At 44.3% G+C, this 13,664-nt stretch overlaps 3 protein-coding genes across 7 annotated transcripts in view; 2 read left to right on the top strand and 1 right to left on the bottom strand.

Moving 5' to 3' along the window:
- The first annotated feature begins 153 nt into the window (after positions 1-153).
- On the top strand, positions 154-3,172 carry TXNL4B (thioredoxin like 4B). Of its 2 annotated transcripts, none has more exons than XM_066618856.1 (3): positions 154-305; positions 1,083-1,234; positions 2,826-3,172. In XM_066618856.1, exons 1-3 carry the CDS (start codon positions 189-191, stop codon positions 2,989-2,991), a joined length of 435 nt encoding a protein of 144 aa, XP_066474953.1. In that variant the 5' UTR covers positions 154-188; the 3' UTR covers positions 2,992-3,172. The 2 variants fall into 2 exon arrangements, with proteins under 2 accessions (XP_066474953.1, XP_066474952.1); XM_066618855.1 differs by having other exon boundaries at positions 154-329.
- Positions 3,173-3,752: 580 nt separating this feature from the next.
- LOC136643656 (putative protein ARB2BP) lies at positions 3,753-8,431 on the bottom strand. Its single transcript, XM_066618854.1, has 3 exons — positions 8,373-8,431; positions 6,136-6,204; positions 3,753-4,866 (listed from the first exon to the last, which is right to left on the bottom strand). The coding sequence occupies exons 2-3, from the start codon at positions 6,139-6,141 to the stop codon at positions 3,814-3,816; spliced, it is 1,059 nt and encodes a 352-aa protein (XP_066474951.1). The 5' UTR covers positions 6,142-6,204; positions 8,373-8,431; the 3' UTR covers positions 3,753-3,813.
- SENP7 (SUMO specific peptidase 7) overlaps positions 8,400-13,664 on the top strand; it is a 51,334-nt gene continuing 46,069 nt past the window's right edge. For all 4 annotated transcript variants that reach the window (XM_066618853.1, XM_066618850.1, XM_066618849.1 and 1 more), the window contains exons 1-3: positions 8,400-8,500; positions 11,350-11,401; positions 11,956-12,063. In XM_066618853.1, coding sequence (XP_066474950.1) covers positions 11,360-11,401; positions 11,956-12,063 — 150 coding nt within the window. In that variant the 5' untranslated portion in view covers positions 8,400-8,500; positions 11,350-11,359. The remainder of the gene's footprint in view (positions 8,501-11,349; positions 11,402-11,955; positions 12,064-13,664) is intronic.

Here is a 13,664-nt window from a genome sequence, read left to right as displayed (position 1 = left end):
AGTTCCGCCTCCTCCCGGCGCGGACAAAGCGCAGCAGGGCTTGACGCCGATTGGCTCAATCCGTAGCCAATCAGAGGGCGATGAAGCGGGCGCCGACAGAACGAGGCGCCATCTCGCGGCGGGGCCTTTCCAGGCTGCGCATGCGCCCCGCGGAGTCGGCTCCAGCTGTCGGGGGGTGAGGGCTCTGCATGGCCGTCATGAGCTTCCTGCTGCCCAAGCTCTCCAGCAAGAGGGAGGTGGACGAGGCGATCAAGAGCGTGGCCGAGAAAGTCCTGGTGCTGCGTTTCGGCAGGGACGAGGACCTGGTGTGCCTGCAGCTGGACGACATCGTGAGCGGGGCTGGGCTGGGCTCCGCCTCGCCAGTCATTGACTCCACGGCAGTTTCTCAACCAGTGGGACGGGCACCACCAGTGGCACTCAAGGTGGTGCCTGGGGGTGCGCCTGGCACCCCTGGACGGACACCACCAGTGGCACTCAAGGTGGCCTGGGGGTGCTCCTGGCACCCCTGGACGGGCACCACCAGTGGCACTCAAGGTGGCTCCTGGGGGTGTTCCTGGCAGCCCTGGACGGGCACCACCAGTGGCACTCAAGGTGGCTCCTGGGGGTGTTCCTGGCACCCCTGGACGGGCACCACCAGTGGTAAGGTGGCGCCTGGGGGTGCTCCTGGCACCCCTGGACGGGCACCACCAGTGGTAAGGTGGCGCCTGGGAGTGCTCCTGGCACCCCTGGACAGGCACCACCAGTGGCACTCAAGGTGGTGCCTGGGAGTGCTCCTGGCACCCCTGGACAGGCACCACCAGTGGCACTCAAGGTGGTGCCTGGGAGTGCTCCTGGAATGGCTGGATGCCTGTACAGCACAGCCACTCCAGTTTTGGTACTGTATTATAACAGCACAATGTTGCCTTTGCATTTGTCATGTCACCCTTCTTCCCTCCCTCCCATATGATCTCCACTGCTTAGTGGCTTCAGCTGTCATTCTCTTCTTCACAGTTAAAAATTATGTTAAAAATTACTACAGCTCTTCAGGACTTTAAGAGAGGGACTTCTTAACTCTTACTTCCTTTCCTTCTGAATTTCCACAGCTGGCAAAAACATCTCATGATTTGAGTAAAATGGCTACAATTTACTTGGTGGATGTAAACAAGGTGCCAGTGTACACCCAGTATTTTGACATCAGTTATATTCCATCTACAGTCTTCTTCTTCAATGGGCAGCACATGAAAGTGGATTATGGGTAAGTTGGTTTACAAGTTTCCCCCCCCCAAGTATTGGTTATCATGCATACCATAAGCTTTATTAGCATCAGACACATTTATAATGGTAACCAGCTACATAATGCCAAAATGTCCAGGGAATTATATAGAAATTCTAGGTGTTATTTACATTTTGGACAGCCCAATCCTGAACTGCCTGGCGTGTGGGGCTGCAATGGCACTGAAAATAGCTGCTGCCACATCCTGCATGCTCCAGGCAGTTGCTGCCTCCTCTGGAGAAAGAGATTTATCCTTCCCCAGGTAAACTGAGTAGCCCTGCAATGGGGCTACTCAATTCTATGGCGACCCAAAGGCAGGCAGCCAGCCCTACACGGAGCCTCTGGATCTGGTGGAACAAAGCTCCATTTATTTAGGGCATTTCAGTTTAGAAAGATTACTCAGAGAGGACATGGTTGACTGATAGCACAGTCCTATGCAAATTTACTCAGAAGCAAGGCCTAGTCAGCACTGGGGGGGGGGGGGTGATGCACTAAAACTGCGGCATTAGGAACTACTGCATCATGCCATACACCATTGGATGCGGAATGTCCAGCAGAATGCAATGCAAAAAACAAAATTGAAATTGCTCCTTTCCTGCAAAAGTTACAGCCAAAACACCAGAAGGAAAAAATGAATGGATCCCTATGGAAAGTGAAAGTGAGCCATATCCCCCATTTACTCGTGCATAGGCGTACTTGCCATAGTCAGTCAGAAAGGGCAGGCTGAGAGGAATCCAATGACACCAGAATGGTCCCGATCCAATGAATGCAGCCCCCCAAAAGCACCTGAGGAGGTTCCTCCCTCCCAGCTGCAAGTCTATGAAGACCTATGGACAGGAAACTCAGCCGCATGATTGTGTTTACTTGTGAGTAGGCAGACATGCCTTGGCTGGTGGTCAGGCCAGGCAGAGGGGAATGCTAGGACACCAGAATGGTCCTGATCTGATGGAGCTGGAGTGCAACAAATATTCCAGAAGGCAGCCTCCCCCCCCCCCACTAAAAAGGACAAAACAGTGGCTTGAACTGGTAAGGGGAATGTTTTCTGTTTTGCACTTGTGAAGTCAGGAGGGTCTTTATCTGGATATGCCTGAAATAGAAGAACTTTTAAACTGGGCACTGGGGAGGGCTGGAAATCTCACTGATTCTTTTTGGGGAGTTGTTATTGCAGGCAGACTGCAGAGTAAGCTCCACTGACCACTATGGGAGTTACTTCTGAATAGACATGCATAGGATTGGGCTCACAGGCTGCAATTCTACCCACACTTTCCTGAGAGTAAGCCCCATTGACCACTGTGGGACTTACTTCAGAGTAGCCATGCATAGCTATTTTCAGTGCTGCTGCAGCCCCACATGCCAGGCAGCTCAGGACTGGGCTGCCCATTCCTGGTCTGATGCAGAGACTCTTTTGAGTGCTCTGGCACCTTGAAGGCCAAGAGATTTGTAGCAGGGGTTTTCATATAGTACAGTCTGAATACTATGCATATATATTCTTTTTGAATACATATTTCACAATGTAAGCTTATACTTTACTAATCCAAATCATTACTTGTACAACTTTTTCTTTCCTGTCTAGATCTCCTGATCACACTAAATTTGTAGGAAGTTTCAAAACAAAACAAGACTTCATAGATTTGATAGAAGTGATCTACCGTGGAGCAATGCGTGGAAAACTTATTGTACAGAGTCCAATTGATCCAAAGAATATTCCCAAATATGATCTTCTCTACCAAGACATTTAATATCTTATATTGGAGATGAGGGAAAGTTGGATCATCCCCAAACAGATTTCAAGTCTCCTTCCAGTGTTTATCATATTTAAAACCAGAAAAATGTTTTGATTATCTTAATTTTCAAGATCATATTGGTCATCTCAAAAGACAGATGTTCTGTCATTTAATAAAGCTATGTTTACATACAAGACTGACTGAAACAGCTATTCTTAATAGCTTTGGTTACAACTTGTTTGTAAAGTCAAGAGCACTCTGTTTAAACAAATGATGGTTCTAAATAATGTTTTCAGGTTGTATCAGCATAGTTACAGAAATCTTTCCAGTGGTGTCATTCATGTAAGTGTCCTAGTTACAAACTGAAGGAAAAATACCCAATTAATCTAGTTACTATAACTGGCATTATTTGCCCAGCAATCACTTTGGACCTACATCAGCCAAATTCAAGATGTTTACTTAAGTTAAAATGGGAAGTTTGATTCTGGAGGAGGGTGATGGTTAGGAGCAGTTCTGTGTGATAGAATTGATGTCACTGGGCTAACTACAGAATAAGTTGTTTGAGACTGTTTATTCAAAATATCATGAACTTGTCTGAACTGGATCAACACACAATGATGAATGAGGATACTGAATGGAAGCAAACCTTAACTTCACACCAAGTTTCTATACCTCTATGTAATAAGCACTCATATTACTGCAAATAAAAAATTCACTCTATCAAATATTAACTCAAATTTAAACACCAATATTTTCAAAGAAAAATTGATAAACTTTGCCACCACCTTCAGTACAACTTTTACTTACAAAAGATGCTTTTGCGAAGCATACGTATGCTTATACTTTTTCCATAATTCTTTTACTCCTTGTTACAATAGGTGAACGAATGAAACATGTTTTAGTGCCAATTTTCCGTTTACTCTTAAGATATTTGAAAATGGACTGTAAACTAGAGGAAGGAGCTAAGCAATATTTCTCAGTTCCTGTAGAGACTGTAGGGCAATCTACTTTCAATAGACAGCCTATTGACTTATCTAAAGGTTTACTATTTGACACCCACTCTCGGCAGTGCTTCAGTATCCATTCCTGTACCTGGGAGTTGCCTCGAGTCTGGTGCATTGTATGATGTGTAGAGTCAATAAGGGCAACAGCATACACCTTGTTCATCACCTCCAGTGTTCTCTGCATGAGCAAATTGACAAAAACCAAACCTCCATAGCCATGGGCAATGAAGGCCACATTTCCTGCTGTGCTCTTTGAAATGAAGTGGTCCCAAACATAAGTTGTGTGCTCCTCAGGGCTGCTGCTGTCTCTTTTTGGGATTGTCCAGGCTAACTGTGGCATACAAGTGGACTCTTCTTTCACAGAATGTCTTAAGCATTCCTCTTCCATCTTCAAATCAATGACATTGTCGTTGGGATTTAAAACCATCACTCCCCAGGAGCATTCCAAAGCCATTGTAATGAATGGTACTTGAGATCCATGTTGGAGGCCTTCATGAATTATGGTCCTCTGCCCCCACTGCCCTGCACGAAAGTTTCCCTGATCTTGGAGAAGGACAACTAGAGTCGAGCAATTTGTTAATGCATTCTCACTCATGAAAAAGCAGCTACTATGTTCATTGGGTGCAGCATATGTTGGGATGCAAATTTTTTGCAATCTACAGGTCTTTTCCAGGAGTTCATAAATATACTGGGTAATTAGATGTCCAAGAACTTGATAACGTTTGTGATTACTATCATAGGAATTTTGGTAATTAAAAAGAAAAGGCTCATTGGTGTCTACATGCCTAAGCTCACCACTTTTGTTAAAGTCGTATTTCAGTTTCTCCGGGCATTCTGAACCATTTATTAGTTTTCGAAAGTTCAGATCCTCATTCATTTGTAACCACTACAAATAGAAATAGATGAAGAGAAATTATGTCATAAGAATGCTCACAGTTTATTATTAGGTGAATATTTTCAAGTTCTTGTTCAAAATCTAGGGAACTGAAAATAAAAATTACTTGAGCAATTAAAAAAAATTAACACAAAATACGATCACAAAATCCAAAAGCAACTAACTAAGAAGGAAAGACCAGGCAGAAAATGAAAGTCTTCAGCTCTCACCAGAAGCTAACTGTGGGGAAAACTGCAGAGTAACAAAAAGGCTGGTGAGCCTTTGCCACACTGCAAGCAAACTTGCAGTGTGTTATCAGAACACATTCTGAGACAGCCTTGGCTCACCACCTTGTACTTATGTAAACAGGATGAGAGACTGTCCTTGGAAGACATGCCTCTTATCAAGAAATGTGCTTTAGTCAGGCTAGAGCCGGCTAATGTTTATCTTTTAACTGAATGCAATTCAGCTTATTCTGTTCTGTTTAAGACTTAATAAAAAGACACTTGCCGGAGGTGAGGGGAGACTTCTCCAGCTCCAGCCTTCCTCCTCCTTGGAAACCTGTCTGTCTCATCCTTTCGCTTCTGCACCTGCACGATATCCAGCAGCTGGACCTTCTGAGTCCTGCTGCTCCCAGAGTCAAAGCAACACTAACAGCAAAGGGGCAGTTTTTAATCCCACTGAGGAGTTCCATAATGAAGGCACCATCACCAATAAAGCCATATAGGGCTTTAAAGGTCAAAACCAGCACCTTGAATTGGGCCCAAGATCACATCAGCAGCTAGTATAGCTGCAAGAGTAGCCAGTCCCCAAGACAAATAGCTAACATGATTTACTTAACACAGTTTACTTGTGTTATCATTAACATTGCTTAATGATACAGTTAACACAGACATACAACCAACAGTCAACCAATATAATGAGTAAGAGGTACTTTTTCAGTGGGTGCTCCTCTTTTTTTAGCAAGGGGAGAGTAACTGGCCCTCCTCACCCCAGCAGTGTCTTTTCTAGTGGCTGCCTGCTGGCGTTCTTTTGCATCTTTTTAGATTGTGAGCCTGTTGGGACAGGGAGCCAATAGTTATTTGATTTTTCTCTGTAAACCGCTTTGTGAACTTTTTGTTGAAAAGCGGTATATAAATACTGTTGTTGTTGTGTTAACAATAATAATAATAATAATGGTGGGGAGGAATGGAAGACATTCTGGCTGTTATCCTATTCTAAAAAAAGAAATGTACAGATAGCGTATCTCTTTACGTTTATTTTAACACATACAGTACTTACATTCATGTTGCCCAAGTGCAATGGCAAAGGCTTCTAGATACCGCGATATATCCTTCTTTAGAAATCTGTCTGGACAGATTCAAACATTAGGATGAGTTGCAGATCAAAGTCCTATCCCAGTGCTTCTCACTGATGTCATAGATTGGCAATGTTCCCCCCCCCCCAATGTGCCAGGGATAGGCAGCATATATATTTTGGGAAGAGGTGATGTGGTACATTCCTCTGTGTGTGTTTGTGCATGTGTATGTATGTGAATGCATTAAATCTTATAGCCATCATGTTGGACACCTCTTGAATGACTCCCATTTTAAAACTCAATTGCAGCATTTGTCACTGATTTAAAAATAAATGTTATGTGCAAGCCCATGGAATAAATGTGCATGAAATTTAAATTGGGTAGACATGTGGCAAAATACATGATTTGAATGAAGAAAGTCCCCAGTTCAGTTCATAGCATCTCCAGAAAGGGCTGAGTAAGACCTCCATTTCAAATCCTGGAAAGCTGCTTCCAGGCTGTGTAGATCAGAATCGGCCAACCCACAGCACACCACATGTTACTTTTTATGTACATAATCTTGAATGTGTTACTCCACTTTACTTCAGCCCTCTCCAGAGCTGCTCGGGTGGTTTCACCAGCTAACACTCCCTCCACTCGTTCATCTTTGCCGCAACTGGGCCCCATCACTCCTTATCTGGGCTTTGCCTCAGGAGAAGAACTGTAATCATGGCCATGAAGCCCTGCATCAGCTGGCACAACTGAAACAGGGAACTTCGCATATACCACATAGAAAGTATCTATGTGCCACTAGCAGCACACTTGCCATACACTCTAGGCACGGTTGCATATATATATATATATATATATATATATGTTTCTACAATAAGAGTTTGACAATATAAGATGGTTTTCTATGTTCAATCCTTTGAAGTAAATTGTTTTTCAGTTTAAATTTAACAGTGCAAGGGGTACAAAGTGGAAACTGTCAAAGATTTCCCCACAACATTTTAAACTGAAAATGCTTCTTCAGTATGTGGTGAAACCTTTAAAGGAAGCTTTCACTCCTCAGCATGCTCTTCTTGAGGCATAGTGCCATAGGTGGGTGGTGACAGGGCATGCAAGACCCACACTCATCCCAGGCCAGCCCCTAAAGTAGTGAGTGCCTGCTGCTATTGGTGCCACACTATTGGTGAGGTGGTGGAAATAAGGGCAGCAGCAGATCATCTTCTTCCCCCTGTGGCATTTTACAAATTCTGAATGTTCTTGAGCAGGGGTGTTCAAACATTTTGGCAGGAGGGCCACATCATCTCTCTGACACTGTGTCGGGGGCCGGGGGGAAAAAAGAATTATTTACCATTTCAAATTTAAATAAATTTACATAAATTAATATATTAGAGATGGAACTTATATGAATGAATGAAGGTCTTGCAGTAGCTCAAGGCCTATAAAAAGCCTTGCACAAAGCAAGGACAGCCTTTCCTTTGCTGCCACTGCTGCATCACAGACATGAAACAGCAAGTAGTGGAGAGGGCCCTTGTCCCACAGCTCAGGTGAGAGGTCAAACAGTCTTCCTCTTGCTGAGAACAGTTGCGTCAGGCCAGCATGGGCTCCAGCAAGTCCCTGGAGGGCCAGAGGCTCATTGGAGACTAGGGGCTCCCCGAGGGCCTGACTGGGAACCTCTGAGGGCTGCAAGTGGCCCCCGGGCCGGGGTTTGGGCACCCCTGTTGAGGAATGAGGAACTGTCTGACTACATGTTTTGGAGCGAGCTAGGATGCAAACCAATACACTTACATTGGCTTGTCCACCTCTATGGTTTATGCTGACCTGCTATTTTGGCAAATAAAATATTCACACAGAATGATACCTGATGTTAGGGACTGGTGAGGGAGGAAAGGTGTGTTCAGTAGGTTTTGTGCATTATAAATTGGTCACTTGTGTTTAATAAAGTGGCCCAAGTTAAAACCAAACTGGCCAATCCTATGCATGCCTACTCAGAAGTAAGTCAATGGGGCTTACTCCCAGGAAAGGGTCGACAGGATTACAGCCTCAGAGCCCAATCCTATGTCTGACTATTCAGAAGTAAGTCCCATTAGAGTCAACTCCCAGGAAAGCCCTGCAGCCGCGGGAAGGGCTGAGACGGGAAGGGGAGGCAGAAGGGGCTCCGGAACTCCAAGGGGCGGGGCAGGCGCAGAGCGGAGGGAGAATGGGGCGTGCAGGAGCCAGGCAGCGCATCCCTTACCGCGGCTCTTCCGGGTTCCAAGGGGGCGGGGCCAGTCCCGGAAAGCGCTGCGCAGGCCGGGCCAGACCAGGTGGCGCCGTTGCAGTCCACGACCGGGGGCGGCGGGTGGCGCGGCCTTTTCTAGCCAGGTGAGGGGCGTGGCGAGGCCGGGACCTACCTGGCGAAGGGGCGGGGCTTCCTTTCCCCTCAGTCGCGCCTGGAGCTGTTGCCGCTGTATGAGGTGCGGGGCCCCCTCGCGACGGGGCAGCTTGGGAGGCGGGGGCCGCCCGGGTAAGCTCGCGTCTGCCTGGGGAGGCGGCTGCGGGTGGGCCCCGCGCGCTGCCTCCTCAGCTGGCTGCTAAAGAGGCCGACCGTGCGAGCCTTGCGCGCTGCTTACTCGGAAGGAAGCCTCATTGTTCTGAACGGGGCTTACTCCTGAGCAGCTGCGGCCGCAGTCTTGCCCGAGGTGCACTGGAAGTGAGCACGGAGGGGCTGCTTTCTGAGTAGGGCTGCAATCCTGTCCATACTTTCCTGGGAGTAAGCCCCATTGACTCTACCTCTGGTAGACACACATAGGCTGGGGTTCTGAGGCTGCAGTCCTGTCCACACTTTCCTTGGAGTAAGGCCCATTTACTATTATGGGGCTTACTTCTGAGTAGACATGCATAGGTTGGGCTGTAAGGCTGCAGTCCTAGCCACACTTTCCTGGGAGTAAGCGCCATTCACTGTAATAGCATTTACTTCTGAATAGACAAGCATAGGATGGGGCTGTCAGACTGCACCCCTGTCCATACTTTCCTGGGAGTAAATGCCATTGACTCTAGTGGGACTTACTTCTGAGTAGACACACATAGGCTGGGGTTCTGAGGCTGCAGTCCTGTCCACACTTACCTGGGAGTAAGTCCCATTGACTCTAGTGGGACTTACTTCTAACTAGAAGTTACTTCTGATTCTATGCCCAATGCATAGAATTGGGCTTTAAATGTTCTGTCCACACTTTCCTGTAAGTAAGTCTTATTGACTATGATGGTACTTACTTTGGAGTAGAGAGGCATAGGATTGGACTCTAAGACTGGAATCCTATCCACACTTTCCTGGAAGTAAGCTCCATTGGCTATAATGTGACTTACTTCTAAGTAGATAGGTTAGGGTTCAAAATGTGCATATGTCAGAAATGTGCATAGAACAAAACTGTGGGTAGTAATTGGATGATTAAGCAAATGCACTTGTCAGCTCATAGACATGCAAGAGCATCTTATGATATGGTCTGATGTGAATTGTTAAATAGCATTGAGTGGTTGATAATCTTCAGTAAGTGACATTGATTATGCACTCAATAACTGAGATCCCAACCTAATTCTTATTATGGGTGCAAAAAACAGATCAAATCATGAGGCTTCATGGGTTCATAAATAATGCTAACCATAGCTAGCTGTCCCTCCCAAAAAAGTAAAGAATGGGGTGTAGCAAGGACTTTGGGAAGCACACAAGGCTTAGAGCCTTGTTGCTTGATGGAGTGCAAGGAGCAGAGGCACTCTGCGGGTTGAGGGAAGGAACTGGAGCAGCAAGGAGTCAGAGAGGCAGAAAAGAAAAGAGGGCAGGCAGGCTTCAAAGGTAGATGCAGGGGGGAAAGCCGTTTGACCAGCCCCGTCTCAGCCTTTTTATTCACTTTCTGGCTCATGAAGCAATACAGTGCAATACTGAGTGTTATTAAAGGTTACTGATAAGCTTCTAGCTGGCAACACATTCTTTAAGTCTGACCGCTTCCTATCTCTAATGCTAGCTTATCTTGTTTACTAGGTAAAAGGCAGTGAACAAGGTCAGCCCAGAAGCAGATGTGTCTGTCTGTGTTGCCAAATTCACTAAAACCAAAGTGTGCTTCTGCTCTAATCACTACAGTGGGGTAATCTGCACTCAAAAAAAGAGGAGAAAGAACATGCAAGCCCAGAGGGACTGGACTTTTGATCACCTGATCATTGTAACAGATTTGGCAGCACAATATCTGTGGTTGGCCTTTGTCAGAATTGACAAACTCTACACCCAAAATATAGAAGATCCCATACTGTTATGTGTACTTAGGCCTTTTTCTTATCTAGTACTTGGCAAATATCTGATAAATTATTTAGGCAAAACAAGCCTGCAGATGTAAAATTTTTCTGGGTTTATTAAAACAGTGTGGTGGTGAGAGCCTAATGCGTATGACCAAATTTTAGAATTCAAACACTTTTATAGCATGATAGAACAAAGAAAGCATGCTTGTCACTCAATCACCATAAAACTATAAACATTTTACATGGCTCCAGTGACAGTGTCATGTCTGCTTAAGTCAAAGCAGAGAAACTAAGAGAAACCAAGTGAGGAATCTAAACCATAGCCTTCTTAGATAAGACCTTTTAACATTCTTGGGGGGGGGGGGGTTACAATAAACCTTTCCTGTTCTCTCAGCAGTAATTCAGGCGCGCTGATGAATATGGCTCCACCCTTGCACCTAAAGTGAATGGTGAATATTTTATCCAAGATGAATTCTTGGACTCAAGCTGTTTAACATGTAAAAAGGCCTTAATTTAAGCTATCATCATAAGCAGAGCAAAAATTAAGTGTTCTGCATCACAAAGAAAAAGTGTTTTCCTTTTTTATTGTAGATAATCCATATTCTACTGTTATGTTCAGTTAGAATACAGCAGTATTATACACACATGCTTCTGATCAGTTGATGTTCCTACAATAGCAAAAATGAAAATAGCAAGAGAATCTAGTTAGTGTTTCCTTTTTGTGCCTTGACAACCTTATGATCAGTGGCAGTTACCTTGGAGCTATATACAGATTTGGGAAAAAACAATCTTCAGAGAAACCTTTTCATTCTCAAGGGATGTGCACACCTTTAACATCTGTGAAATAATTAATACCTGCTATGGGTTGTGTGAAAGTTAATTAACCACATTTGCAATGGTTACTATAGCTTGATGCAGAATCCTATTATTTTCTATCTGTTTTTTAGAGCAACAACTATGGAAGGATGTGGAAAAAATGCAACTTCAGGTACAGTGAAAGTAAGTGGTCTATATTCATTATTTGTGCGGTTTGGTTCATAATATTCTTCAGCTTTCCTTATATATAGTCCTTTGGGGTCGGACAACTGATAAATGCAAATAAAGAAATATATGCAACATTCTTAGGAACAAAAAATACATTACCATAATTTTAACCATTGTATAGAAGAGGGAATTTTGGCAGGTGCAGCTCAACATGGAAGGATTAAAAAAGCTGCATCTGCCAAAATTCCTTCTTCTATACAATGGTTAAAGGTATAGACACTCTGTTCCTCTTTGTATCTGGTAACCCTAATAATTACGAAGTTTTAATTGCAAACCAACAAAGACCCTAAAGTTGAAATATATTTGTTAAGTTAAAAGTCTGTCTAATGCAGATTCATTTTATTTATAATTGTTAATAGTCTGCTGTAATAAAATATTTAAATGTAAATATAGTAATTTTGAAAGGTTTGAAACCTTACCTGATTTCTTTATCACTTTAATGTTTCTAGTTAAGTATGATTTGCCTTCTTCTCTTGCATAACAAATATAAATGTGACATCTCATTTCAGTATCGAATACCAAAAAAGAAACCAAATGCACAATCTAATGATGACCATGTTCAGTCCCCATTGTCAAGACTCTCAGATGTCAACTATTGGGACAAACCATTGATAGAGGTAAATAGAAGTTCTTTGCTACCTGTGCAAAAGATATTTGTGAGGAATCTATCTTTAGGAAAGCACATCTTGCATGTTTTGAAATTAAATATTCTATAATTGTATCAATGCAACTTGGATATCCTTTGTCTTGACTAGATGGCCATATACAGGCAGAGCCTATTTATCCACAGATTTTTTGATCTTTGGATTTGTCTGAACAAGAATGGGGTGGGGGAACTGAAAGTCACACACACTTTTGCCCTTCCCTGGCATCTCAATCCTTTTCCAGGCAGCCCAAAACACTGCAAAAAGGCCCAGGCAGGGAAATAGCCATGGAAGAGGCTCCCCTTGCTAAGGAACACTAAGACTCCTGGAGCACCTGAGCCAGCAACGAGGGGAGGGGTGGGCGTGGAAAACCTCTGCAGCCAGAGCACTTACAGCAAGGTGGAGCTAGCTCTCTCTCTCACACACACACACACACAGGGGCACGTGTGGTAGCAACAGAGGGGATTGCTTTAAAAAACCCAGGGAGTGTTTGCCAAGTTCTCCCCCCCCCCCCTTGCAGGCTCTCTGTACTCCAGCCTATGGAAACAAAACAGCCCAGCAAGGCTACAATCCTTTCTGCACTTTCCTGTGAGTAAGCCCCATTGACTAGAATGAGACTTACTTCAGAATAGAAACGCATAGGACAGGACTCTCAAAAGGTCAGTATCCCACCTGTGAAAGAAGCAGGGACAACTGAGAACTGAGGGGGAAGAGAGGGGATTGCTTTACAAATCCCAGGGAGTGTTTGCCTAATTCCCCCCCATGGTGTAGGCTCTCTTGCTCCAGCCGACACAAAATGATCCACGCTTTCCTGGGAGTAAGCACATTGACTACAGTGGGGCTTACTTCTGAGTAGTCAGGCACAGGACTGGACTCTTAAAAGGTCAGCATCCCACCTGTGAAAGAAGCAGGAGGGCTGAGTGCAGAGGGGAGGGGATTGATAACAGCTGCCTTAGTTTTCTTTCATCCGGAAGTGCTAGGCTGCAACCTATTTGTGTAACTCTATGGGATTTAGCACAACATATTTTTTGTTAATCATGCTGAGTCGTGGAATGGAACTAACGTGGATAAATAGGCTCCACCTGCACCTGTATGGCATATTAGCTTGCGTGGAATGTATGGGATTGCACAATGTGTGCTGAATTGTTAATTTGAGAATTATGGGTTATGTACAAGCCTTCCGGTTAAAAAACCACACATAACATAATTTTTTAAAAACGTTATTTAAAGAAACAAATTTATCAAATTTTCTTAATGTTCAGTGAAAATGACCATGTGGATAAAACAGCAGATATCATATCTATGCACAGTCATCTTTTATGGTGTAAAATTTGCCTGTAATAGACGAGATATCAAAAATATAGAAGTCAGCTTCCTGTTTCTGTTTTCTGGTCATGCTTCATTTCCACTATCGTTTGCCCCCTTTCCTTCATTGAGCATTCATACTCCAGAAAAGCCAAAATCATTAGTGTTTTGGTGCACAGAGTTGTGTTGCCACTGATGCAGCATGTGAAACAGTTTCTGCAAGGAAGAAGGTCGTCTCTGCCTCTCACCTTGCAACAATGATGGTAGAA

Source organism: Tiliqua scincoides, chromosome 3, assembly GCF_035046505.1.
Source record: "Tiliqua scincoides isolate rTilSci1 chromosome 3, rTilSci1.hap2, whole genome shotgun sequence".
Lineage (NCBI taxonomy): Eukaryota > Metazoa > Chordata > Lepidosauria > Squamata > Scincidae > Tiliqua > Tiliqua scincoides.
Note: the sequence above shows the minus strand (reverse complement) of the source record. Positions and strands in the feature narration are given on the sequence as shown.